This window comes from Canis aureus, chromosome X, assembly GCF_053574225.1.
Source record: "Canis aureus isolate CA01 chromosome X, VMU_Caureus_v.1.0, whole genome shotgun sequence".
NCBI classification, from domain to species: Eukaryota; Metazoa; Chordata; class Mammalia; order Carnivora; family Canidae; genus Canis; species Canis aureus.
The window spans coordinates 32,043,080-32,070,555 of record NC_135649.1 but is presented as its reverse complement, the minus strand read 5'-3'; the positions used below and the strand labels follow the sequence as shown (position 1 = coordinate 32,070,555).

At 41.6% G+C, this 27,476-nt stretch overlaps 2 protein-coding genes across 3 annotated transcripts in view; one reads left to right on the top strand and one right to left on the bottom strand.

Annotated features, from left to right (window-relative positions):
- The first annotated feature begins 69 nt into the window (after positions 1-69).
- Positions 70-27,476, top strand: AKAP14 (A-kinase anchoring protein 14). 2 transcript variants are annotated; one of them, XM_077889451.1, is made up of 7 exons: positions 70-227; positions 1,066-1,194; positions 3,739-3,896; positions 3,988-4,079; positions 17,206-17,385; positions 19,660-19,712; positions 20,341-20,549. In XM_077889451.1, exons 1-7 carry the CDS (start codon positions 73-75, stop codon positions 20,423-20,425), a joined length of 852 nt encoding a protein of 283 aa, XP_077745577.1. In that variant the 5' UTR covers positions 70-72; the 3' UTR covers positions 20,426-20,549. The 2 variants fall into 2 exon arrangements, with proteins under 2 accessions (XP_077745577.1, XP_077745579.1); XM_077889453.1 differs by lacking the exons at positions 19,660-19,712; positions 20,341-20,549 and adding an exon at positions 27,187-27,476.
- The window catches only part of NKAP (NFKB activating protein), a 35,013-nt gene continuing 28,041 nt past the window's right edge, over positions 20,505-27,476 (bottom strand). The window contains exon 9 of the mRNA XM_077889450.1: positions 20,505-23,722. Coding sequence (XP_077745576.1) covers positions 23,548-23,722 — 175 coding nt within the window. The 3' untranslated portion in view covers positions 20,505-23,547. The remainder of the gene's footprint in view (positions 23,723-27,476) is intronic.

Genomic DNA, 27,476 nt, shown 5'->3' with positions numbered 1-27,476 from the left:
GGGCTGGACCCTACAGTACGTCTCCCTGTGGAGGTCCCACTGTTGCTGGGACTGACAGAAGCAGGTGGACACATGGAGGCTCTGCCTCCCATTGGAGGAAATGGCTGTTGCCAGGGCAGCGCCTGTAAACATTCTGTCTGGGGCCCTGGTGAGAGGGAAGCAGCTGGGAGTCTCCTTCTGGGGCTTCCTCGGCCAGGACTGTTCCAAACAAGGATCCGGTCACTCAGGTACCGGGTACTGTGAGGGTGGGAGGGCCCCACAAAAGGCCTTGCACTGCTTCTCCCCAGTTGTCACCCACACCCCCAGGCTTGACCGCACCCCTGACCCTCCCCAGCGGTGCCTTACTTCTGGCCTCTCGTTAGGAAGAAGGGGAGGAAGAGAACTCGGCCAGGCCAGGTGGAGGGGCGCTTAAGAATGATTTGTGCCCACAGACATGGGAGGGCACAACCTGAGCTGCTTCCCCAGCCCAGCTCCTCTTCCCTCCCCTCCTGCTGGAATACAGGGCTCCCCAGGGAAGGTTTTAGGAGGTCCTTCCTTGGATGAAATCCCCGCCTCATTTGCCTGGTTTTGGAGGTCACAGATTTGGCTTCTACCCAATTCATCAAGGGGCAATTTGCTGAAACCCAAGTCACTAAATGACCAAGTTGCCAAGTGGGCCATTCATTTTTTAAAGGATCAAGGTACTGTATGGTTAACTCACCCAAGCCTACTAAATTTACCGATTTAGCAAAAAGCTCCGTTTTTGTCTTTACAGACTTTGTAGCCAATCGCTGTTGGTCAAATTGGCATAGCCCTTAGGCTGGGGAGTCAGTTCTTTAGGATTAAGGGCCTTGGGATTCCCTCATTGGCCACGCTTCAGGCTCTCCTCACTCTCTGGGATGGGTGGCCTGGGAAGGTTCCATCCTCCCCCAGTAGATTGCTTGTCCACTCCCCACCCCCTGAAGCAGCAACAGGGAACTGAGGCAGATGCAAATCAAGCTTAAAGTGCTAATATGCACACCCAGATGAGTGCAAGTCAGCATGACCGAATGCTTCAAAGGCTGTTCAATCTGTTCCTGGCCACAGGAACTGGGCTGCCTTCCACAGCTCCCACCACAACCCGGAACCAACAATGAGTGAGAGAACAAAAGCTGACTCTTCTGGAAGGAGGCTCACAGAAAGCCAGGGAGCATATTCTGGACTTCAGATGGAAAAGTGAGAACAGGGCCCCACAACCCTTTGTGAATCCTGGAGGGAGGAGAGCGGGGTAGTTGAGTGCAGGGGCCAGGGAGCCAGACGGTCTGGGCATGAACTTGGTAACAAGAGACTCTCTGTGACTCAGGGTCCCAGCAGGAAACCTGGCATACTAAGGTAGGGGTAGGTAAAGAAGTGTTAAGTGGAGGGGGTATTTACGAAGATGTGGGCAGACAGGAGGGAAATAGGGGTAAGGGCAGCTCCCCCGTGCTACAACAGAGGGGCCACAGAGCTGGGCAGAGACGATAACTGTCCTTACCAGGCAGAGAAGAGAGATACCTGCCCTGGGACATGTGGGGCCTATGCCACACAGCCAGCCACAGGGGACCCTGCAGTATATCACTTGCCCTCATTCTCCTCCCTCAGCCTGGTCTCCCCATTGTGTGGAACCTCTTGGAAGCCAGAGGGCATGGGAGAGCCCACTGATGCAGTCCAATCAGGTCAGCCTTCCAGGGCAGAAAGCAGGGGAGACAAGGAGGAGGGGAACTGAAAGGGCAAACGGAAGGTGCCCAGTGCACCATCCCATGCGCCGAGGGGGAGTTCAATGAAACGAAGCACATTAAACACCTCAAAATTGGGAGTTGCTATTTATAGAAGAATAACGAGCTCCCTTTGGAGAGAGATACTCACTTTAAAAATTTTTGTTTTTAAAGATTTTGTTTATTTATTTGAGAGAAAGCACGAGCCAGGGGGAGGGAAGGGAGACGGAGAAGCAGGCTCCCCGCTGAGCAGGGAGCCTAATGCGGTGCTGGATCCCAGGACCTTGGCATTATGACCTGAGCTGAAGACAGTCGCTTAACTGACTGAGCCACCCAGGCGCCCTGAGAGTCCCACTTTTATACAGCACCCCTCATGTAAGGATTGTCTGCAGGGATGCATAACTGTGCTACAAGTGATTTCTCATAAGTGAAGAGACTTAAGTAATAGCCAGGAAAGAAAGAGGATCCAAGACTCGAGGAAAAAGATGGAAGACGTGCAGAGTCCTAGCGGTGTGATGTGTTTCACAATCTCAATAGATGTTAAAAATATTTGGAGGGATCCCTGGGTGGCGCAGCAGTTTGGCGCCTGCCTTTGGCCCAGGGCGCGATCCTGGAGACCCGGGATCGAATCCCACATCGGGCTCCCAGTGCATGGAGCCTGCTTCTCCCTCTGCCTGTGTCTCTGCCTCTCTCTCTCTCTCTGTGACTATCATAAATAAATAAAAAAAATTAAAAAAAATATTTGGAAAAGTTTAGCGATCATTTATGATAAACCTCCTACTAAAACAGGAGCAAACAAATAATTTTCTGAGGTGATAAATCTCTCGCCATAAACCAGCATCGAACTTTATGATGTAACAGCAGAAAGCATGCCCACTGAAGTCAGACAGAAAAGGATGCACGTTATCTTCGCTTTCACTGAACATTTTTTGGGAAGTGTTAATCAAAGAGAATACTTACGGAGGTATATGTTTTGGGAAAAAAAGATGGTAAAAAATGATAGTTTCTGGCAGATGAAATAATTTATACATCTGGAGATTCCAAGAGAAAAAACTGAAGGGACAGAGGGAGAGGGAGAGAATCTCAGACTCCCGGCTGAGCAGGGAGCACAATGCAGGGCTCCATTCCACGACCCTGAGATTAGGTCCCGAGCCAAAATCAAGAGGACGATGATTAACCGACTGAGCCACCCAGATGCCCTGGAGCACATGGCTCTTTAAAGTGAATTAAAATTGGAGCAACTGGGTGGCTCAGTTAAACGTCAGCTTCTTGATTTTGGCTCAGGTCCTGATCTCAGGACTGTGGGATCAGCTCCATGTCACTGGCTCTGCACTTAGCAGAGAGTCTGCTTTTCTTCTCTCTCTCTCCCTCTCCTCCCGTCCCTCCCCCTGCTCCTGTGCGGGTTCTCTCTCTCTCTCTCTCTCTCTAAAATAAATAAAATCTTAAAAAAAAAAGAGCCATATGCCCTCAGTCACCTAAGCAGGGATTGAGGTTCTATTAAAGACTCAACTAGAGGGGCACCTGTGGCTTGGTCGGTTAAGCATCTGCCTTGGACTCAGGTCATGATCATGGGGTTCTGAGATGGAGCCCCCATGTAGGGCTCCCTGCTCAGCAGGGAGTCTGCTTCTCCCTCTTTCTCTCTTCCTCAGCCTCTTCTCTGGCTTGTGCACACTCACTCTCTCTCTCAAATAAATAAAATCTTTAAAAAAAAGCTCAAATAGAGATCAATATTGTTAGAACTCCAAAGAAGTTAGGATTCATTCTACTACAGCTTGATTAAACTGTTCATGGTTATAAGAATCCGAAAATCCTTGGTTTTCAGGAATAGATCTTTGAGGCTAGGCACAAAGGATAAACCTTAAGGCTTCACGCCTATCCCCACCCCTCAGCCCTTGTTGCCCCTTAGAAGCAACAACCATTTCCTATGTCTTGTTATCCTTCAAGGGGTGCTTTGCACTTAAATGAGTGTGTACCCACACACATGCACACATGCGCAAGAGATAACTTCTCGAGTTTCTTCTTCCAGGCAAAAGAAAATGGATGAGACTAAACATGTCAAAATCCAGGACATGGATGTGGAAAAAAGTCCTATAAGCCAGGAGACAGAAGATAATGCCAATGTGAACGAACTAGCTCTAGAGTTAGCTAAGAACGTTGTCACTACTGCTGTTAAGACCGTGGAAGGTAGTAACCCTGCTTGGTGACCTGGAGGACTGTCTCGTTATACAATGCCACACTACCAGGCGACTAACATATTCTCAACTTTTTTTTGCAGATGCTGAAAACCCCATCAAAAACATCAACTGGATCACACACGGTGAATTCACGGCAGAAAGGGGCCGTGAACAAATTGAGGAGTTCGTTCTGGTAAGTTAGTTGACCACTCCAGATTGGCATACAAGGGTGAGGAGCAACGAAAATGATTATTTGATGAAAAGTTTAAAATCCAGAAACCCGAGATGATTTCAAAGGTGACTAAATAAGTAAACATTGTCCCCATCTGGGTTCCAAAATCAACACGGTATAGTTTGAAGGCCAAAGGCACAATCGTATTTCCCTGTTTGTATCATCCTAACCTTACATCTCCCTCAGAAAATCCGATATTCCCAGTTAAGCAAGTTTCCCATGCTGGTACTCTAACTGGGGGCCTCATGGCCTAAGGAGAGAGCTGCTCTTCCTTTTTTTTTAAAATTTTTATTTATTTATGATAGTCACAGAGAGAGAGAGGCAGAGACACAGGCAGAGGGAGAAGCAGGCTCCATGCTCCGGGAGCCCGATGTGGGATTCGATCCCGGGTCTCCAGGATCATGCCCTGGGCCAAAGGCAGGCGCCAAACCGCTGCGCCACCCAGGGATCCCGAGAGCTGCTCTTCCAAAACAAGACTTCTCTATCACTAACTTTCGAAGTCATATTCACAGAGGGGATGCCGATGGATCCTTTTGATTTAGTTTTGGACACAAAGACCGCACACTATGATGAATGTGCCTGTGAATTCCTTTTTCTTCTCAGCCTGTGCCTGGCTCTGACCCATTTGTGTGGCTTATCCTGGCAGCTTTAGAGAGAAGGCCCTGGGTTGCTTTGCATAACTGGTGGGGTGGATTAAAAAATGGCTTGAAATCCCTATTCACTGTATTTCCTCAGGAGAGAAAAAAGTTGAAACAGGTAGAGGCAAACTCCTTACCCCTAGGAGAAGTTTCCTGCTGTCTCAGTTTCTCTGGCCAGCCCATCAAAGCCGAGGCCCCAAGGGCAGTTCCCAAGGCCCTAGGAAGGCTCTGTCAGGTGGAAATGAGGTGGTTCCACACCTTCTTATACCCCAGCAGACACATTTCAATTACAAGGGGTATCTAGAGCATAATGAAGATGCATGGTGCAAAGTATTTACTTACTCTTGGACCTTCTTGCTCTGGAGAATGGCTCCCTTTGGAGTTGGGCAAAAGCTTCTGCCTACTGCACCCAGAGTTTGTGAATCAGACTGGAATGGGACATAGAACAAGCAGAAAAAGTTCCCCCTACAATGCCACCAGTTATTCTGAGTAAAAGGCAAAAGTGAGTCCTAACAATGGCCTACAGAGCTTGAAGTGATCTGAGTCCCCTCCTCCCTCCCAACTTATTCCTCAGAGTCATCGCCTACTACCTTCTCCCCTTTCACCTTCCTCACTGCAGCCACATCTGTCTCCTTCCTGTTCTACTGCCAGGCATGCTCCCCCCTCAGGGCCTTTGCACTTGCAGTGCTCTCTGCCTGGAACCCTCTCCCCTGTGATCTGTTCTCATGGTTCATGCTTTACCTCTCTTGAGATCTTTGTTAAGATGTCGCCTGTTCACTCACTCTGAGAATGACCTGAAGACTAATAGAAGAGCTCTTCCACAGCTAAAGATATAAAGAAAAGGCCACATTAAGAAGCGTAGCAGGGACAGAGACAAAACTGGGAACTAAATCCCAGCACGGCAACTCACAAATGGGAGGGATATTGCAGGTGTGCAGGTCCTCCCTGAGGAGTGGGGGGTTCAAGCCTCACATCTGGGCTCTATCCACCCTGGAGATCTGCACCAGGAAGATGAGCCCCTATAACATCTGGCCTTGAAAATCAGCAGGGCTTAATCCCAGGAGCTTTGAAAATCAGCAGAGCTGCTTAATTCTGGGAGAGCTAGAGTATTGTAGGAAACCAAGACTCTGCTCTTAAAGGGCCCACACACTATCACTCTCTCTGAGACCAAGCAAAGAGGCAGTGGTTTGAAAGGTGCCTGGGCTATTATGTGAAGGAGATTTGTCGGCTAATTTTTGAGTTATGTGCCAGAGGGGCAGGGATCTGTAGGAACTTTCTGTGGGAACAAAAGTACTGGTGGGTACCAGTTCTGACATTCTCCATCTACCTTGCTACCACTACTGACTCCACCCTGGCACTGCCTGCAGACCTACCCTGGTAGGTGCCCCTCTAAAGCAGCTCCTGCCCTGCCCACACCTGGTGCGTTGCCTTGGCCAAAACCAGTGTCCCTCCAAAGCAACCTATACCCTGAAGAGGTGGGGGCCCAGGCCTACCTACCAGCATGTCCACAAAAATCACTACCAGGCATTGCAGCCAGCTGGGCCAAGAACCAGCCTCACTCACCAGTGCCCCCACAGCAGTCACAGCTGAGTCACAAGACAGGGCATGTAGCCTACAGATGGAACACCCCTGGAGCGGGGCCTGGTTCTGGTGACAAGGGGTGATTATACTACTGGGCCCCACAGAACACCTTCTATATAAGGCCACTCACTACTTTCAAGACCAGGAGCCAGCTGATGTACCTAATATACAGAAACAAACACAAAGAGTCAGACAAAATGAGGAGAGGAGAGGAACAAGAACAAGACAAAACTACAGAGAAAGAACTAAAAACAGAGATAAGCAATTTATCTGATGAGTTCAAAGTAACAGTCATAAAAGTGCTCACAAAGTACAAGAGTTGGGAGAAGAATGGATGAACTCAATGAAAACTTGAACAAAGAGATAGAAACTATTTTTATTTTTATTTTTTTTTTTGAGAGAGAGCTCAAGCAGAGAGGGCCAGAGGGAGAGAGAATCCCAAGCAGGCTCCTCACCCAGTGTGGAGCCCGACATAGGGCTCAATGTCACATTCCTGAGATCATGACCTGAGCCCAAATCAAGAGTTGGACACTTAGACTGAGCCACCCAGGCACCTAAGAGAAAGGAATTCTTAAGAAATGAGAGTAGGATAAGGTAACACTGGAACAACATCAGGCACACCAACATCTGCATTTTAGGGGTCCCAGAAATAAAAGAGAGAGAGAAAGGAACAGAAAACCTATTTGAAGATATCATAGTTAAAAACTTCTCTAACCTGGGGAAAGAGACATCTGGGTCCAGGGAGCACAGAGAGCCCCAAAGAAGAGGAACCCAACGGGGTCCACAGCAAGACACTAAAACACATAATAATTAAAATGGCAAAAAAGATGAAGAGAGAATCTTAAAAGCAGCAAGAGACTATAAATAGTTACATATAGGAGAACCCCCATAAGGCGATCAACTGATTTTTCAGCAGAGAGTTGCAGGCCAAAAGGGAGTAGCATGATACATTCAAAGTACTGAAAAGAAAAACCTACAACCAATAATACTCTACTCAGCAAGGTTACCATTCAGAATTGAAGGAGAGATAAAGAGTTCTTAAACAAAAGCTAAAGGAGTTCACCACTCCACTAAACCAGTGTTACAAAAAATGTTAAAGGGACTTGTTTAAGGAGAAAAGGCTATAATTAGAAGACAAGTATGAAAGAATAAATTTCACTGGCAGAAGCAAACATATAGTGGAAGTAGCAGCTTAATCAATTATAAAGCTAGTATGAAGGTTAAAGACAAAAGCAGTAAAATCAATTATAGCTATGATAATTTGTTAAGGGATACCCAAAATAGAAAGATGTAAAATATTATTTTGACTATATATAAAACAGGAGGAAAGGAGTAAAAATGTAGCACTTTTTAAAATGTGTTCAAAATTAGACCATTAAGTTAAAATACACTACTATATATATATAGTGTCTTATATATGAACTTCATGGTAACCACAATCCAAAAACCTATAACAGACACACAAAAGACACAGGAATCCAAACATAACATTAAAGAAAGTAATCAACTCATAAAGGAAGAGAGCAAGAGAAGAAAGAAAAAGAGAAGAACTATAAAAACAATTAAAATATGGGATGCCTGGGTGACTCAGAGGTTGGCATCTGCCTTTGGCTCAGGGCGTGATTCCGGGATCCGGGATAGAGTCCTGCATCGGGCTCCCTGCAAGGAGCCTGCTTCTCCCTCTGCCTGTGTCTCTACCTCTCTCTCTGTGTCTCTTGTGAATTAATAAATAAATCTTAAAAAAACAATTAAAATAATCTCAAGTACATGCCTACCAGTAATTACTTTAAATATAAATAGGCTACATGCTCCAATCATAAGACACAGGGTGATTGAACACATGTAAACCCAAAACCCATCTATATGCTGCCTACAAGAGGCTCGCTTCAGATCTCAAGACACATACAGACTGAAAATGAAGGGATGGGAAAAGATATTCCAAGAAAATGGCAGAAAAAGAAAAATGAAAACTGGAGTAGCAATACTTATACCAGACAAAATAGACTTTAAAACGAAACTTGTAGGGCAGCCTGGTAGCTCAGCAGTTTAATGCCGCCTTCAGCCCAGGGTGTGATCCTGGAGACCCGGGATCAAGTCCCACGTCGAGCTTCCTGCATGGAGCCTGCTTCTCCCTCTGCCTGTGTCTCTGCATCTCTCTCTCTCTGTGTCTCTCATGAATAAATAAATAAAATCTTAAAGAAAAATAAAACAAAACTTGTAGCAAAAGACAAAGGGCATTACATAATGATAAAGGGGTCAATCCGACAAGAAAATATACTTGTAAATATCTATGTACCCAACACAGGAGCACCTAAATATATAAAGAAAATATTGACAAATGTAAAGGGAGAAATTTTTTTAAAGATTTTACTTATTTATTCATGAGAGACACAGAGAAAGAGGTAGAGACATAGGCAGAGGGAATAGCAGATTTCCTGCGGGGAGCCCGATATAGGACTCAATCCTAGGACCCCGGGATCACGACTTGAGCTGAAGACAGACACTTAAACCACTGAGCCAACCAAGTGTTCCTAAAGGGAGAAATTGATAGTAGTATAGTAATAATAGGGGACTTGAACACCCCACTTAATCAGTAGATCATCCAGACGGAAAACCAATAAGAAAAGTGACTTTGAATGACACATTAGACAAGATGGGCTTAATGTATATACAAAACATTCCATCCAAAAACAACAGAATACACATCCTTTTCAAGTACACATGGAACATTCTTCAGGATAGATCACATGTTAGGCCAGAAAACAAGGCTCAATAAATTTAAGAAGACTGAAATCATATCAGGCATTTGTTATTACCACAGTGGTATGAAAATAGAAAATTACAAGAAGAAAACTGGAAAAAAACTACAAACACCTGGAGGCTAAATGTGATACTAAACAATCAATGGTTAAACAAAGAAGTCAGAGAGGAAATAAAAAAATACCTTGAGACAAATGAAAATGAAAACACAATACAAAATTGATGTGATGCAGCAAAAGAAGTTCTAAGAGGGAATTTTTTTAAAAAGATTTATTTATTTATTTTAGGGGAGACAGGCAGAGGGAGAAGGAGAGAGAAACTTAAGCAGACTCTACGCTGAGGGAAGTTTGTAGCAGTATAGGCCCACATCAAGAAATAAGAACATCTCAAATAAACAATTTAATCTTACACATAAAGGAACTAGAAAAAGAACAAAGCCCAAAATTAGTAGAGGAAAGGAAATAAAAAGTATCTTAGAAAGATAAAGGAAATAGAAACTTAAAAAGACAACATTAAAAAAGATCAATGAAACTAAGAGCTGGTTCTTTGCAAAGGTAAAATTGAAAAACCTTTAGCAAGACTCATCGAGAAAAAAGAGCACTTGAAGGAAGAAAATCAGGAATGAAAGAAGTTATAACTGACACCGAAAAAATACAAATGATTAGAAGAGACTTGTCTGAAAAATTATTTGTTGCAAACAAATTAAACAACCTAGAAGAAATGGATAAATTCCTAGAAACAATCTTTGAAGACTGGAATCAAGAAGAAATGGAAAATCTGAACAGACAAATTACTAATAATGAAATTGAATCAGTACTGAAAAAAACTCCCAACAAAAATGTCTGGGACCAGATGGCTTCACAAGTGAATTTCACCAAACATTCCCTTTTTTTAAACAATTTTATTTGAGAGAGAGAGAGAGAGAGAGAGAGAGTGAGGGGGGAGGCAGAGGAAGAGGCAGGAGCAAACTCTCTGCTGAGCAGGGAGCCTGATGCAGGGCTCCATCCCAAGGCCCCAGGACCATGACCTGAGCCGTAGGCAGATGCTTAACCAACTGAGCCATCCAGGGTCCCCTCACCAAACATTTAAAAAGGAGTTGATACTTATCCTTCTCAAACTATTCCAAAAAATTAAAGAGGAAGGAATGCTTCCAAATAACTCAGTGGGACCAGCATTACCCTGATACCAAAACCAAACAGACACTACATGAAAAGAAAATTCCAGGTCAATATTCCTGATGAACATAGACACAAACATCCTTAATAATATATTAACAAACTGAATTCAACAATACGTAAAAAGGATCATATACCATGATCAAGTGGGATTTATTCCAGGGGTGCAAGGATGTTTCAATATACACAAATTAATCAGTGTGATACTATGTTAACAAATTAACAAAATAAAGGATAAAAATCATATGATCATCTCAATAAATACAGAAAAAGCACTTGACACAACTCAACATCCAAATATGATAAAATCTCTCAACAAAGTGAGAGGAAACATACCTCAACATAAGAGAGGCCAGATATGATGAACTCAGAGCTAATAGCATCCTGAAAAAAAAAAAAAAGCTGAAAGCTTTCCTTCTAAGATCAGGAACAAGACTAGAATGCCCACTCTAGCCAATTTTATTCAACATATAGTACAAGGCCTAGCTGCAGCAATGAGACAAGAGAAAGAAATAAAAGGCATCCAAATTAGTAAAGAAGTAGTAAAACCATCACTATTTACAGATGTCATGATACTATATGTAGAAAACCCTGAAGACTCCACCAAAAACTATTAGAACTAATAAATGAATTCAATGAAGTTGCAGCATACAAAATTAATATACAGAAACCTATTGCATGTCTACATGCTAGTTTCTATCAGAAAGAGAAATTGAAAAAACAATTCCATATACAATTGCATCAAAAATAATAAAATACCTAGGAATAAATTTAACCAAGGAATTGAAAGACATGTACTCTGAAAACTATAAGACAGCGATGAAAGAAATTGAAGATGACAAATAAATGGAAAGATATACCATGCTTCTGGAATGGAATAATTTTTTAAAAGACTTTATTTATTCATGAGAGACACACACAGAGAGAGGCAGAGACACAGGCAGAGGGAGAAGCAGGCTCCATGCAGGGAGACCAATGCGAGCTGAAGGCTGAGCCACCGAAGCCAAAGGCAGGCGCCCAACTGCTGAGCCACCCAGGCATCCCTAACCAAAGCAATCTTTAAAAAAAAGAAGAGCAAATTAGAAGTATTATGCTCCCAGATTTCAAACTATACTATAAAGCTATAGTAATCAAAACAGTGTGGTACGGGTACAAAACAAACACATACCTCAAAGGAACAGAACAGAGAGTCCAGAAATAAAAGCATACTTATACAGTCAATTAATCTGTGCCAAAGGAGGCAAGAGTGTACAACGGGGAAAAGAAAGTCTCTTCAATAAAAGGTGTTAAGAAAGCTGGACAGTACACGCATAATAATGAAAATTATCAAAATACCAACAGCAGGGTACCTGGGTGGCTCAGTCAGTTGAGTGTCCGACTCTTGGTTTCGGCTCAGGTCATGATCTCAGGGTCCTGAGATCAAGCCCTGAGTCAGGCTCTGCACTTAGCGTAAAGTCTGTTTGACATCCTCTCCCTCTGCCCCTCCCCACTGCCTACACGCTATCACACACATTCTCTCATATAAAATCTAAAAAAAAAAAAAAAAAGAATGAAAACAGACCACTTTGTAACACCATACACAAAAATAAACTCAAAGTGAATTAAAGACCTAAAGACCTAAAACCATAAAACTCCTAAAAGCAAGCACAGGAAGTAACACTTGGAAATCAGCCTTAGCAATATTTTTCTTGGTCCATCTCCTCAGGTAAGGAAAACAAAAATAAAAATAAACAACTGCAACCACATCAAACTAAAAATCCTTTGCATAGCAAAGGAAACCATCAATAAAATGAAAAGGCAACCTACTGAATATGAGAAGATATTTTGCAATAATATGTTTACAAAGGGTTAATATTCTAAACTCCTACAACTCAACATCAAAAAAAAATTTTTTTTTTAAATGGACAGATGGGATGCCTGAGTGGCTCAGCGGTTGAGCGTCTGCCTTTTGCTCGTGGCATGATCCCGGGGTCCGGGGATTGAGTCCCACGTCGGGCTTCCTGCAGGGAGCCTGCTTCTCCCTCTGCCTGTCTCTGCCTTTATCTCTGTGTCTCTCATGAATAAATAAATAAAATCCTTTAAAAAAATGGGCAGATGGCCTGAATAGAAATTTTTTTCCAAAGAGAGACATACAGATGGCCAAGAGACACAGGAAAAGATGCTTAACATCATTAATCATTAGGGAAATGCAAATCACAACTACAATGAGATATCACCACACACCAGTCAGAATGGCTAGTATCAAAAAGACAAGAAATAACAAGTCTTGGTGAGGATGTGGAGAAAAGGGAAGCCTTGTATATATGGACTATAATATCATTCAGCCATAAAAAAAGAATGAGGTCTTGCCATTTGTGATGACATGGATGAACCTAGAGAGCATTATGCTGAGTGAAGTGAAGTTAAAGAAAGACAAATACCATATGATTTCACTTACACATGGAATCTAAAAAACAAAACAAATGAACTAAGATTTCAAAACAGAAACAGACTCAAGTACAGAAAACAAACTGGTCATTTCCAGAGAGGAGGAGTTATGATTTGGGGGAAACAAGGGAAGGGGATTAAGAGGTACAAGCTTCCAGTTAGGAAATGAACTAGTCATGGGATGCCCAGCTGGCTCAGTTGGTGGGGTGTGTGTGACTCTTGATCTCGGGGTTGTGAGTTCAAGCCCCACATTGGGAGATATTATTTAAAATCTTCAAAAATAAAATAAAATAGTCACAGGGATGAAAAGTACCGCAGGGAAAATATAATCATATTGTAATAATTTTGTATGGTGACAGATCTATTGTGATCTTTTCACAATGCACATAAATAGGGGATCCCTGGGTGGCGCAGCGGTTTGGCGCCTGCCTTTGGCCCAGGGCGCGATCCTGGAGACCTGGGATCGAATCCCACATCGGGCTTCCGGTGCATGGAGCCTGCTTCTCCCTCTGCCTATGTCTCTGCCTCTCTCTCTTTCTCTCTCTGTGACTATCATAAATAAATAAAAATTTAAAAAAAAACAATGCACATAAATATTGAATCACTATGCTGTATACCTGAAACTAATATGATACTGTATATCAACTATAGCTCAATTTATTTATATTTTTTAAGATTTTATTTATTTATTCATGAGAGACGCAGAGAGAGAGAGAGAGAGAGAGGCAGAGACACAGGCAGAAGGAGAAGCAGGCTCCATGCAGGGAGCCTGATGGGGGACTCAACCCCGTGACTCCAGGACCAGGCCCTGAGCCAAAGATAGACCCCCAGCACCCAACTGCTGAGCCACCCAGGGGTCCCAGTTTGTTTTATTTTGTTTTTAAAATATTTTATTTATTTATTCATGAGAGACACACACAGAGAGAATGGCAGAGACATAGAGAGAGAAGCAGGCTCCATGCAGGGAGTCCGATGGGGGACTCGATCCTGGGACTCCGGGATCACATCCTGGGCCGAAGGCAGACACTCAATCACTGAGCTGCCCAGGCGACCCAACCATAGCTCAATTTAAAAAAGATTCCAAAAAAATAAAGAAATAAAAAAAAATAAAAAAGATTCCACGTGTTCACTGAGGCCTTTCCTGGCCACCTCATGTAAAATTGCAAACCTTTCTCCTATGATTTACATTTTCCCTTAGCATTCAGCTCTACCTAAGATACTAGATTTTACTTATTTACCTTTTGCCTTTCTTCGACCTACAGATCATATGGCTCATGAGGGCAGACGCTTTTATCCAATTCTCTGTCCCCAGCCCCTAGAAAGGTCAGGTACACAGAGATGCTCTATAAATTTGTGTTGAATACACAGACAGATTTATTCTCTCCATACCGTTATTTGTTCACAGATGAAGAGCTTACCTATTTTGTAGGACTGTTAGGAGGATAAGATGATTAGAAAGTAGAAGGTAACTGAAAAGTTAAAAGCTCTAATATAGCTACTGACACAAAATCACCTTGTTCCCAGCCCTGCTAATGCAGTGAGCCCGAGAAGTAAAGTCTACCATCTAAGTGTCACACATTTCTGGGCAGCCCGGGTGGCTCAGCGTTTTAGCGCTGCCTTTGGCCCAGGGCCTGATCTTGGAGACCTGGGATCGAGTCCCACATTGGGCTCCCTGCAAGGAGCCTGCCTCTCCCTCTGCCTGTGTCTCTGCCTCTCTCTCCCTGTGTCTCTCATGAATAAATAAATACAATCTTTTAAAAAAATGTCAGACATTTCTGATGGAGAGCTTTCTCAAGCTTATGGCAGACTTCCCAGGGTGCACCATACACCAGGGGATGGCACATTAGTACTGCTAAGCACTTCATATATGATCTCATCTAATTCCCACAACAAACCTGCATGTAGGTTACATTAGTGTACCCATTTTACAGATAAGAAACCCTGAGGTTCAGAGAGGTTGGACAGTTTGTCCTAAGTCTGCCTTTTTTTAAAAAGAGTTTACTTATTTATTTATCTTAGAAAGAGAGAGAGCATGCATGAGCAGAGGAAGGGGCACAAGGAGAGGGAGAGTCAGAGAATCTCAAGCAGACTGAGCACGGAGCATGGAACCCATTGTGGGCTCCATCCCATGACCCTGAGATCATGACCTGAGCCGAGATGATTCAGACACTTAACCGACTGAGCCACCTAGGTGCCCCTGATTAAGTCTTTCTGATTAAGCAGCAAAATAAAGCATTGATCACAAGTCTGATATACTTTGGCCTCCATGGGAGGAAGAGTTCTCTTTGGTGACAAAAATCATGGAGTTTTACTATCAGTGAAAAATGCAAATTTAAGATTTTAAGGTATTATAATGTGAATAAGAATGATTAAACCTGGTGTCCAAAGGTGTGTGTGTTTGCGGGAGGGAATAGGTACACTTATACATTGCCAATGGGCACAATTAGTTTATTCTAAGGGACACAATCTGGCAATAGGAATACACAAATAAGTTCTTTATAAGAGAAAATTTGGAAAATCCCCAATGCCTAACACACAGTTAAAATTATTTTTATAATAAAATAAGACTATACAAAAATAACCCCAGTGAGCAAAAGGACACAAAGTAAAAAACAAAAGCTCCCCTGCCACTCCCATAATACCCAGTTCTGCTCCTTCAAGGGTCACTTACCATTGATAACAGTTTTGTGCATATACTTCCAGGTGCCTGTTGATTTTGAGTGTCCAATAATATGTAATTGGCTAAGCCATCCATGGTAGAGTAGCTCAATGAGATATTGTTTCCTGGAAGCGACTATATGAAGCAATGTTATGTAAAAATTACAAAATACAAGAATAACACACACTCCCTGGAGCTACATAAGAGTCAGCTGCCTGAACAATGATAAAAATGGGGAAATTGGCCTGATGGAAATAGCTGAATTTAATGTGTCTAAGGCTGCCTTAACTCACCAAAGGAAAACAAAACACTTGGGATACCAAATTGAGAGGAAGAAAATCTTAGAATTGAGACATCTGGTGGGGTGGAGAGAGCACTGAGCTGGCTGCTTGGGAGCCCTGGGTCCCAGTCCCAGTTCCAGCTGTTGCACAGGACTGTCCCTTCCCATTTCTAGGCCCCAATACTCTCATCTGCAAAGTGAAGGGCTTCCCTGAGTGGTCTCTAGGGACCCTTATGATGGTACAAAGTCTTTGATTGTGTGACAGACTAAATATTAGGGCTGAAGAAACCTATTAATTTCAAAAGGTTGGAAAGAAAAGACGTGTTCCAATGGGCTGCAAAGGGTTAGCAGGCTCCTTCATTAAAAGCAACGACAATTTGAATAAAACACAATCCTGATCCCAAGGAAGCTAGAGTCTGGTGCTCCTGTCTGGCTGGCTGAATCAATGAATTGGGTCTAAGTTTGAAATAAAGGAAGCTGAGGCAGAAGCCCAACCTACTTTTTTTTTTTTTTTTTTTTAGAGGGCCTGAAGTCTTTTAGCCATGCCCCTCCTACTGTTCCTTCTCCACCACTGAAATCACTAGACTGTCCCACTTCCTTCCTTCTGTGGACCTTCATCTTCATTCAGGATTTTTTTTTTTTAATGTGAAAGCTTCCTGTGCCCCAGTCGCCAACCCAAGGGGGTTCAGTTGAATCAAACTTGTTGAATACCTACAGCTTCCAAACGTTGTGCTGAGAATAGGGGCTGCATTGCCACTTCTGTGGGGCCCTAGGCACTAGTAAGATTTGTGCTTTGGAGAGAAAAACTTCTCCAAGGGGATAAATAGGGATCTGAGGGGCCTGGATGATCCTAGTGCCTGATTCATTCCTTTTTTTTTTTAAGATTTTATTTATTTATTCATGAGAGACATGGAGACAGAGAGAGAGGCAGAGACACAGGCAGAGGGAGAAGCAAGCTCCATGCAGGGAGCCCGATGTGGGACTCGATCCCGGCTCTCCAGGATCACACCCCCGGCTGAAGGCGGCACTAAACCGCTAAGCCACAGGGGCTGCCCTCATTCCTTTTCTAAACTTATTTTATTAGACCACCGATGGCTGCATTGAAATGAGTCTGATTGTCAAAACCAGCTTGTGAAAATCAGCCTTATTGCTTTCCAGTCATAAGGCCTCCCAAGAGGAGTGTGTAGAACACATGTTCTAATCACTTCCAATTACTCTCCAATTAACCAAACTTGCGTCCCAAGTAAGGGTCTGGAGGCAGGTCAGTGTGTATACATATGTGGTGTGTTTGTGTACCTACACATCTGAGTGTGTGCCTCTGTGTTCCAAAGCCCGATCTCCAGTGATGTTGCATTATTCACTCACTTCAGGTCACTCCGCCTTTTCTCTCCTTCACTTGTGGAGATAATTGGGAGTTGACTCTAGTTTGAATCCCAATTTAAAATGTTAGAAATGGATGCCAGGAGCAGGGCTGTAAGCCCTACTGTTGTGTGTTGCCTTTACCTAAAGGACTTGAATAGAAGTTTGCCTTTCGTTCTGTGTGCTCTTTCCTTTTTCTGTGAAACAGACTTGGGAGTATCAAGACTGCTGGGTGCACTGCACAGAGTTTATAGAGAGAGAAGACTTGGTTCACAGCTACCACTACATCTACTGTGTACACTGGAGCAACCCAACTGCTAACATACCTATTGCACAAGTCTCTGCCTCTGCCTACTTCACCATCAAGATCACCAAAAACAAACCTCCAGTAAGTTCTTCCTTTTCTCCCCCGTTCGCTTAGATGAGACTTCAGTGAGAATGGAGACATCTCTTGTCAAGGTCACTGATGATCCCTTCTTTGTTAAACTAAGTCCTATTTCTGTCCTCATCTTGCTTGGCCAATCTGCAGCACTTGCCATAGCTGCTCACTCCCCGATTCATGAGACATTCCATTTGGCTGCCATAACAACATACTATCCAGGGTTTCCTCCTGCCTCACTGACCATTCCTTCTCAGGTTCTACTGGCCTTAAACCTGTCCTCTACACTTATTTCCTTGGTGATCTTATCGTCTCCTGGCTTTAAATGCCACCTCTGGCTTATGCTTCCCAAACTTGTATTTCCAGGCCAGACTTCTGCCACTTGGGTGTTTAATAACCATCTCACTTCTTGTATCTAAAACTGAGCTTCCAATTTTTCCTTCTCAACCTGACCTGCCTGCAGACACCTCATCTCAGTTCATGGCCCAAATCCTTGGTATCATCCTTGACTCTCATACCCCTCATCTAACACGTTAGGAGATCTTCTTGGCCGTATCTTCAAAAATAGGTCCTGAATCCAACAATTTCTTACCGCTCCACTTCTACCACCTTGGTACAAGACACCATCATGTCTTACCGAGATTATTTTTTCAATAGCCTTCTAACTGGTCTCTCTGCTTCTACCCTCACCTTTACCATATATGATTTCAATACAGCAGCTGCCAGCCGGAGTGAGCCTTATAAAACGAATTTATGTCACTCTTCTGTTTAAAACGTTCCAACATGTTTCTCAAACTTCAAAGTGCATACAAATTATTTTTTTTGCATGCAAATTAGAGATTTTGTTGAAAGGAAGATTCTGATTCAGCAGGTCTGGGGTGAGGCCTGAATTCTGCATTGCTAAGATGCTCCCAGGCGGTGCTGATGCTGCAGGCCCACCCACAGAGCACACTTGGAGTAGTGAGGGCCCACCAGGCCTTGTGTGACCTGGTCCCTTATTATTTCTGCTTACCTCTTCCTCCTCCCTCCCTCCTTCTCCTCCAGCTGCTGTGATCTTGCGACTCATTAATAATCCAGGTAGAGTCCTGCCTCAGGGCCTCTGTATTTGCTGTTCCCTCTGACTGGAACACCCTACCCTACATATGTGCACATCCTGCTCTCACCTCCTACACCACTTTCTCTCTCTTCCCCCATGCTTTTGCCTTTTCTCCCTAACACTTTATTACCTTCTGATAGTCTGTGTAATTTATTGTCTTGTTATTGTCTGCTTCCCCTACTGGAACGTAAGCTTCACAAAGGCAGGAATTTTTGTCTTGCTGTAAAATGACACCTGGCAAATAATAGGCACTCAATGAATACTTGAAGGAATGACTGTGTGTAGCCACCGGGTAGACAATGAATATAAAATATGTTGATAGCTGGTGTGAAAGGAGTCAAAATAACATCCATGAATCCAGGGCTAGGATCATCAGAGGAGTAGGGCTGGTTCCAGGCATAATGCATGGATTACAGCAGACGTAAACAAGCTTTTCCCCTCCTTGCCGTCCGTCCTTTCACAGAAGTTATCTGAGGTGTTGTCTGATTCCAGAGCTTTATACAGGACTACACAGTGAGCCAACTGTCTTGTATTTATCCTAGCCCACTACAAATTTATCTATTTGAACCTGAAATAATGTAAAAAGGCAAAGGATGTGGAGCTCTCACTTCTGGTCATACATCTACATCTTGCCATTGGCTGTCTTGCTAACTGGCAAGGTTGGAGATTGGAAAGTAAGGCTGCTAGAGGTAAGCAAGACCATGACCAGAGACCGTACTTTGCGGGCTTAGAAGGGCTCTTGCTCAGAATTCCAAATATAATTTTGGAAGGGAGAATGGGTGGGGACCACTGAGACAATATTACAACCTACACTTCTATGCTGCTTTAAAAATGTTTTCAAACTTTGTTTATCTGTATGATTTCATTCTTATGCTACTCCTAAGAGGTAAATGCTGTCAATTGAGTAAAGTGGAACAGGTAAAGAAGGTAAATGACTATCCATGAGGAGCACAAGCCTTTCCTGACTTGTTCCCAATTTTGCAGAGATTCTTCAGGTATCTGTTGTCAAAAAGATCTCTTGAGGAATGGAGATTTGAAGTGACAAAGAACTACCACCTACATTCATCCCCAATAAGGATGATGAATTTCAGAAACTTAAGAGTATACATATGAACAAGTGTAGGGATGGAAAGAATTATGAGTTGGTATGATTGGTACAAACTAACAGTTATCATTTTCTCTCTTAGGATATGCCCATTGAGGTCTCTTATATTTTTGAGGGCCTTTCATTAGTTCACAGGTAATGGAGACTTTTCTTTTTTGTCATCTCTACCCCCAACGTGGGGCTAGAACTCATGACCCAGAGATCAGGAGTCCCCTGCTCTACTAACTGAGCCAACTAAGTGCCCCTGGAGACTCATTTTAAATGGGTAGTGGGCAAAGTTCATCACATCCTGGGAACCCAGCAGGCTCATAGCCACTGATAACTCATGTAATGGTCACTTTTTTTCTTTGGCCCACTCACCCCGTTAGGATGGGCTGAAAGTAAGATTCTGCCATTGTTCTAGAAAAAAATTTTTTTAATGTCTCATTTTTCAGTAAGTAGAAACTTGAGGATTAATTGCTAAAGGAGGGTGGGGGCAAAGTGGGTCGTGTCTATTGTTTCTATCGGGAAACTTCACAGTCACATGGAATTAAGTCCTATATAGTAATCTTTATTTGTATAGCAGCTCTTTTAAAGAATCTTTACATATAAACTCATTAATCCTTTCACTGATTGGGCCTATGGAATAGAGACAATCTGCACTTCCCACCCCCAAAAGACTTCTTGCTCACTAGAAATGTAACAGAATAAACAGGGAATCCCTGGCTCAATGTTTTGTTTTATGTTAAAAAGTTTAGGCATGTTTGTTTTTCTTCCTCTGCAGACCAGGACAGACTCGCTTTCGAGAAAAATGGCTGAGGGACACTATTGAGGCCAAAAATATTTTAATGGAGTCAATTCCCTTCTAATTCAATTGTGTCTAAGTCTTACAGAATGTTTTAGGATTGGATTTCTAATCAAAATGTATTAAAAATACAATACTGCACATCAAACCACAGAATATTTATTGGATAATAAATTTGTGGCAAACAATCCAGCTGTATTTTTTTTTTGCATTCATTTTCCATTTGGCAACTTCCATCACATTAGCAGAGTAACCAGTAAGTTATTTTCCATTTCTAAATGTTTTTTCCCACCACTGTCTACATCACTTAGAGTCTTACAGGTACAGAAGCCAAGTTTAGAGATTTGCTAAAATTCATCCACCAGACCAAACTGAGAGTGATACTTGGCTGCCTGTTCCCCCATTTGAGCCTAATTTTCTAGTCCAGACACACCTCTTTCGGGCATAACTGAGGAAAAGAAAACTGGCAACAGTTCTACAGCTCATAATATAACCAGTCTAAGGATTTCCCTGCTCAGAGACCCTTTCACTTACTGTGAGTTAAGCTTCACTGTTAAATAATATATGCTGATACTCTGAAACTGGGCGTGCTGCCTACCACAACACAGCATGACAACCTGACGGCAGCAGGCTGGCTTGAAGACAGGAGGCAATAAAACAGGGAAGGTCTGGTTGCCACCCTTACTTCTTTCTGGTCTTCCTCCCATCCTCACACCAGATCATCGCTTGTTCCTATCATCCCTGTGGGGCTGTCTTACCTGACTGCAAAGGTTTAAAACACCAAAGACAGGATTACATTAGGAGTGATTACTTACATGTATGTCAGAATACATATTTATGCAGACAAGCACTGGAAGGGAACACAGAATACTAAAGACAATTGATGTGGGAAGACTGTGGGTAATTTTTCTTTCTTTTTTTTTTTTAATTTATGATAGTCACACACACACAGAGAGAGAGAGGCAGAGACACAGGCAGAGGGAGAAGCAGGCTCCATGCACCGGGAGCCCGACGTAGGATTCGATCCCGGGTCTCCAGGATGGTGCCCTGGGCCAAAGGCAGGCGCCAAACCGCTGCGCCACCCAGGGATCCCTAATTTTTCCTTCTTCTGTTACATTTGTGCAATAAACATAAAAGGAGGGGCAATCTTATCAGAACAACAGGCAAGGAGGTGGGAAACTAGATAAGTCTTCCTGAAGAAAAAAAAATACATTTCAAATATAATAGTCCTCCTATTGGACTTATGGCTCAGATGATTAAACACAATTTGCAGCAGTACCTCTCATGAGCTCAAAATAAAAAACTTTTAGCCCTTTTATTCTTCCCTCCTCTTTTCCAAAGAACATGCTACTGAAGCTGCTCTTTGGCCGATCTTTCCTGAACAAACCTTGATGAAAGAAATGACAAAGTTCTAAAATACGTTAATGTTTCCTTTCATTTACTCGACAAGCATTTGTTGAGTATCTACTCTGTGGAGGAGACAGGAGAATCCAATAAAAACCCACAAGAATCCTTTATCACCGAGTTTACACTGCTTTGCCTACTGAAAATAAGAGTGCAAACTCATTCAGTTTCCAGGAACCAGTACAAAAAATAGTGTTCTTAGAGAACAAAATTCTTAAATAGGGATTTTAAATTTAGGTTTTATCACACAGGGAAGTAGACGGATTACAACTCATAAATTTGGAACCTGGCTTCCCTTTACCTTTTGGAAATGAGATTTATCAGGTTAGGCAGCAACGATGATAAACAGGAATCACTTCAGATTCAGGGGTCATAAATGTTGCTACATGCCAAATTATTTAGTACCTTAGCTGTGGGTTAAAGGTAGACACTTTCCTAGAACATACGTTAAATAGTAAAACTTTTTATCTATACTTTGAAATATGATTACTTTATTTTAAAATGTTGGGGAAAAAAACACTTTAAACTATTACAAGTAAAGAGGGCATTTTATAATCACAGAGTTAGAACTTCCCCATCCCCCAGGTCACTTAGATTTATTCTAGACACATAATAACACAGCTCAAAATAACTTTTAACAAAAACAGCCAAAACTTCCACTGTCCCCTTTCCCTTCCCTCTTGTGACCTAACAACTCAAACTGAACAAAATAATGGAAGAAAAAAGATCATGAGAACTGCTAGTCCCAGAATTTTCCATTTCTCACAAAATTAAAAGTCAATAGTAGCCATAAAAAAGTGATAAAGTGAGGGGTTCTATACAAAGTTGAACTGAAGGACAGATGTAAAAAATAAACTGAAACGTTTAACAATATTTAAAATGAAATATGCTTATTACATAAAGGACAGACTTAAAATATGTTTAATATAATTCTAGTTTCATCCTTTATAAAATGACTAAATTAAAACCAATGCTTCAATATATTTTGCCCTATTAAACTCCTAACCATAGTTGACTCCCACTCATTTCCAGTATTCAAATAATCATCTAGGCATAGCTTAGATGGAAATAATGTACTTACATTGGCACAACAGTGCACTTCCAAATATTTTATATTTGAAGAACCATTTCTAAGTAACCTTTTAAGAATTTAAAACACTAACGTTCACATTTTCAACTCAGTAAGTCCGTGGGTTAGTTTGTTTTTTTGGCTTCTTTGTTGGATTTGGGGTAGAGGTAGGGACAAAAACCAAAATACTTCCAGGGCAGACTATATGTTACACAAGTTAATATTCAAATTCCAGATTTGCTTTTTCAGCAATGCCTCCATCTTGTTAACAAAAGTGGCCTCCTGTATGTTTCTATCAAGTCCGTTTATAACACATTCAACACAGAGGAATGATAATTTCCCACAAGTTCAGTTGGGGTGGGGGTGGGGGACGGGCATCATGTAGAGCTAATAGTAGCACTGTCCCATGGTATGAGAGTTAAGTTTCTTATCTTACTGACACTTTCTCTCAATGCCACCTCCCCAAGTACAATAAGATTTCATTCATAATTTGGATTTTTAAACCAGAAAGTTATTATGATCAATCCAAAAATAACCCAAAGAACTTGCTAAAATTATATCAATAAGCAGCTTTTTATTGAAGGACTGAAAGAATTAAATAGAAGGCACAGTAGCACTGTAAAGCTTTTTCAGGTCATAATCTTTTTGTATGTATATATAGAACCCAGACTTTTTTTGTTGTTAAAAATGTCTGCTTAACAATCAGAAAATCCTTATTTGTCATCTTTCCCTTTAGTTTTTCTGTATACCATCTCTCGAAAACTGGCCAGAATCTTGTTTTCTCTCTTTCGCCTCTCTTCTTGGTTAAAGGACGCCAGGGCTCTCTTCTCATCAGCACTATAGATCTGGTTCTCTTTCCGCAGTCGCACGGCCTCCATTCGGCGATGCCTGGAGATAATTTTATTTTTGGCTTAATTTCTCAGTAATTATTCTCATAGTACTTCCTCACTAATCCTTAATACAGAATGGTCTATTTAAAAAACTGACAAATAGAAATTGTTTTGGTAATGGGTTAGATTTTCAAAAGATCATTAATTTTATCTGTCAATGTGTCCTTTGATTCATTTCCGGTATTCAAATAATGATCTGATGTTCTGTCAACATCATGAATGTTATTAATTTCAGATACTAAGGGCATAAGTCTAGTTCTGTTGTTTCTACTAAAACAACCAGAAACTAGCAAATTATTAAACTTTCTATGTGATATGCAGAATGTGCCTTCAGGGAAGTGACAGTAGGACAGAAGAAAGGTTTAAGTTGTCATCAATTGGGTAAAACTTCCTCATGGTTCTAATTTATCAAACAACCAAAAGGTCTAATACTACAATAGAATTTTTTGATGAGTTTTGTGAGTGGATTTAACTTTCCAATAGCAGCTCAAGGAGATTTATCATGAGGGCAAACAAATCAGGGGCAGAGGGAAATTATTACATCATCTTCAAAAGGTCTGCTAACTTAGAGGGAAAACTTTATGCAACTCATGTATATGTAATCCAATCCTACACAATCAGTTTGAGATAAGGCTTGACCTATATCTAGAAAAAATAGAGAAAACTGAGTAAGGAAAAGAGGAGAGAATCATTTAAGATTAGTGTGAAGGTGGAGTAGCAGCAGGATGCAAAGACAAGGAGATGACAATGTAAAGTTGCTCAGGGTACAGTGAATAGTTTTATTTGGAACCCAAAGTGCTATGTGAACAATGTTGTAAAACATCTATGTACCTGTCTCCTAATACATGGGAAAGATTTTTTTCTTGAGTATCTAGAAATGGAGCTGCTGCTTCATAAAGTATACAAATGCTCAACCTTCCAAGATGATGTCAGATTATTTTCCAAAGTGGTTGTACCAGTTTATATCACCATTAGCAATATTTAAGAGATCCTATAGATCTACATCTTCTCCAATGCTTGGTATTGTTAGAGCTTAGAACTTTTTATTATTATTTTAAATATTTTATTTATTTGACAGAGAGAGAGCGAGTGAGCATAAGCAAGGGGAGAGGCAGAAGGAGAGGGAGAAGCAGGCTCCCCACTGAGCAGGGAGCCTGATGCAGGGCTCGATCCCAGGACCCTGGGATCATGACCTGAGCCGAAGGCAGATGCTCAGCAGAGTCACCCAGGTGCCCCTGGGTGAACTTTGAACTTTTGTCTATCAAATAGATGTAAAATGGTATTTCGGCATGTTCTTGATTTTCATTTCCAATGATAATGAACATCTTTTTTATGTATGTATAGGCCATATATTTTTCTACTCCTAACAAATGATTATGTCATTTTCCCATTATTAGTTTGGGTTATTTGTACATATTCTTTAAATATTCTTAACACTATCAGTTTTAAGATCTTATCTCAGCTTAAAACTTGCCTTTTTATCTATTTTAAGATGTCTTTTGATGAACAAAAGTTGTTTCTTTTAACTTAGGCAAACGTATCACTATTTTATGATTTTTTTGAATCTCCCTTAAGAAACACTTTGCTACATTTTTTTGAATCTCCCTTAAGAAACACTTTGCTACCCCAAGATCTATTAGAGATCTACTTTTATTTTATACTAAGAGTGTTCAAGTTGTTTTTGACATTTAAGCCCTTATTCTAGCTGCACTGTTTTTTTTTTATAAAGATTTTATTTATTTATTCATGAGAGACACACAGAGAGAGAGAGGCAGAGACACAGGCAGAGGGAGAAGCAGGCTCCATACAGGGAGCCCGACATGGGACTCGATCCTGGGTCTCCAGGATCAGGCCCTGGGCTGAAGGCAGCGCTAAACCACTGAGCCACCCGGGCTGCCCTGTTTTTTTTTTTTTTTCTTAATTAAAAAAATTTTTTTTAAGTAGGCTCCACACTCAGTGTGGGGCTTGAACTCACAACCCTGAGATCTAGATCATGCTCTACTGACTAAGTCAGGCACCCCTACTTGCACTGATTTTTAAATACGGTGATGCAGGATTCTATTCATCTTTTTCCATATGGATAACCATTTTTCTCCTGTTCCATTTACTGAATAGTTCCTTCTTTCCCCAGTGATCTGACATGCAATCTGTTTCATAGAACTAAGTTCACATATGGATGGCTCCGCCCCATGGCTCCATATTTTATCCCGCTGAACAATTCATTTGTTCTCCCATACTTTCTAAAGTTCTGTAAGCTTCATAATAAGTCCTTGTATCTGGTAGGGCAAATCTCATCTTCCTGTTCTTCAAAAGTGACTGGGCCATTCTTGGCCCTCTAGTCTAACATAAATTTTAGAACCAACTTATTAAATCTCACATAAAACTCTGCTATGATTTTGACTGGAACTACACTGAATATGCAGATCAATCTGGGGAGAAGTGATAACTTTATATACTGGCTTCCTATCTAGGAACATGGTATCTCTCCATTTAAGTCTTCTTTAATGTCTCTTTTTAAGGATTTATTTATTTATTGGGGAGGGCAGAAGGAGAGGAAAAAAAACTCAAGCAGATTCCCCGCTGAGTGCAGGGCCCAATGTGACTCAATCTCATGAATTGAGATCATGACCTGAGTTGAAACCAAGAGTCAGACACTTAACCAACTGAGGCACTAAGGCACTCCTTTATTTATTTATTTTTAAAAATATTTTATTTATTCATTCATGGGAGACACACAGAGAGAGGCAGAGACACAGGCAGAGGGAGAAGCAGGCTCCATGCAAGGAGCCTGATGTGGGACTCGATCCCGGGACCTGAGCCAAAGGCAGACGCTCAACCGCTGAGCCACCCAGGCATCCCTCCAGGCACCCCTTTAATATCTCTTAAGAATGTTTTACAGTTTTTCCTACAGAGGTCTTGGACATTTCTTATTAAGATTTATTCCTAAGTCCTCCACATTCTCTGATACTATCATAAATGTTTTCTTTTTATTTAATTATATTTTATAATTGTTTCCTGGTGCATAGAAATGCAATGGATTTTTATGTATTAACCTTATACTCAACCATTTATTAAGCCCTTCTATTATTCAGAATCATCTGAAGATTCTTTAGGATTTTCTAAGGAAAAAAAATCACATCATCCACAGAAAATGATTTATATCCTCCCTTTCAATGCTTATGACTCTCATTTCTTTTTGTCTTACTGTAGCTGGTCCTCAGAATTCCAAGATTCTGGAGGTGCTTCAGGGGTTCTCCAAATATCTGCCTCCAACTTTATTTTAGTATTTACCTGCTTTTAAAAGTTTATAACATTTTAAAAAATCTAAAACTCAGTCTGATCTTGGTACTGATGCCCTATTAATTCACTCTCCTCATTCTTCCTGGTACTTTGCTTTTTCTTCCACAATTTTATATTTACTTTCCCATGCTGTTATAATCCTTTTCTGCTCTTCATTCGCAGAGTCCACAGATAATTAGAACCTACATTCTCTGACTCTACAGAAAACTAGAGGCAAATTCAGAAAACAGGATACACTGTCTCATGAAAATGATTTCCTACTACCAGAATGCCATATTCCTCATGGGGCAGTGATAAATAACTGAATTAACTATATCCTCCAGAAGACAAACTACCTGTACCAAAATACAAACTAGGAAAGGACACTGGAAAGATTGATCTTTGAAGTTGGAGAGATAGCTGATTTTGAGGATGAGTTGCACACTTACCTGGAATTTTAGACAACTATGTTT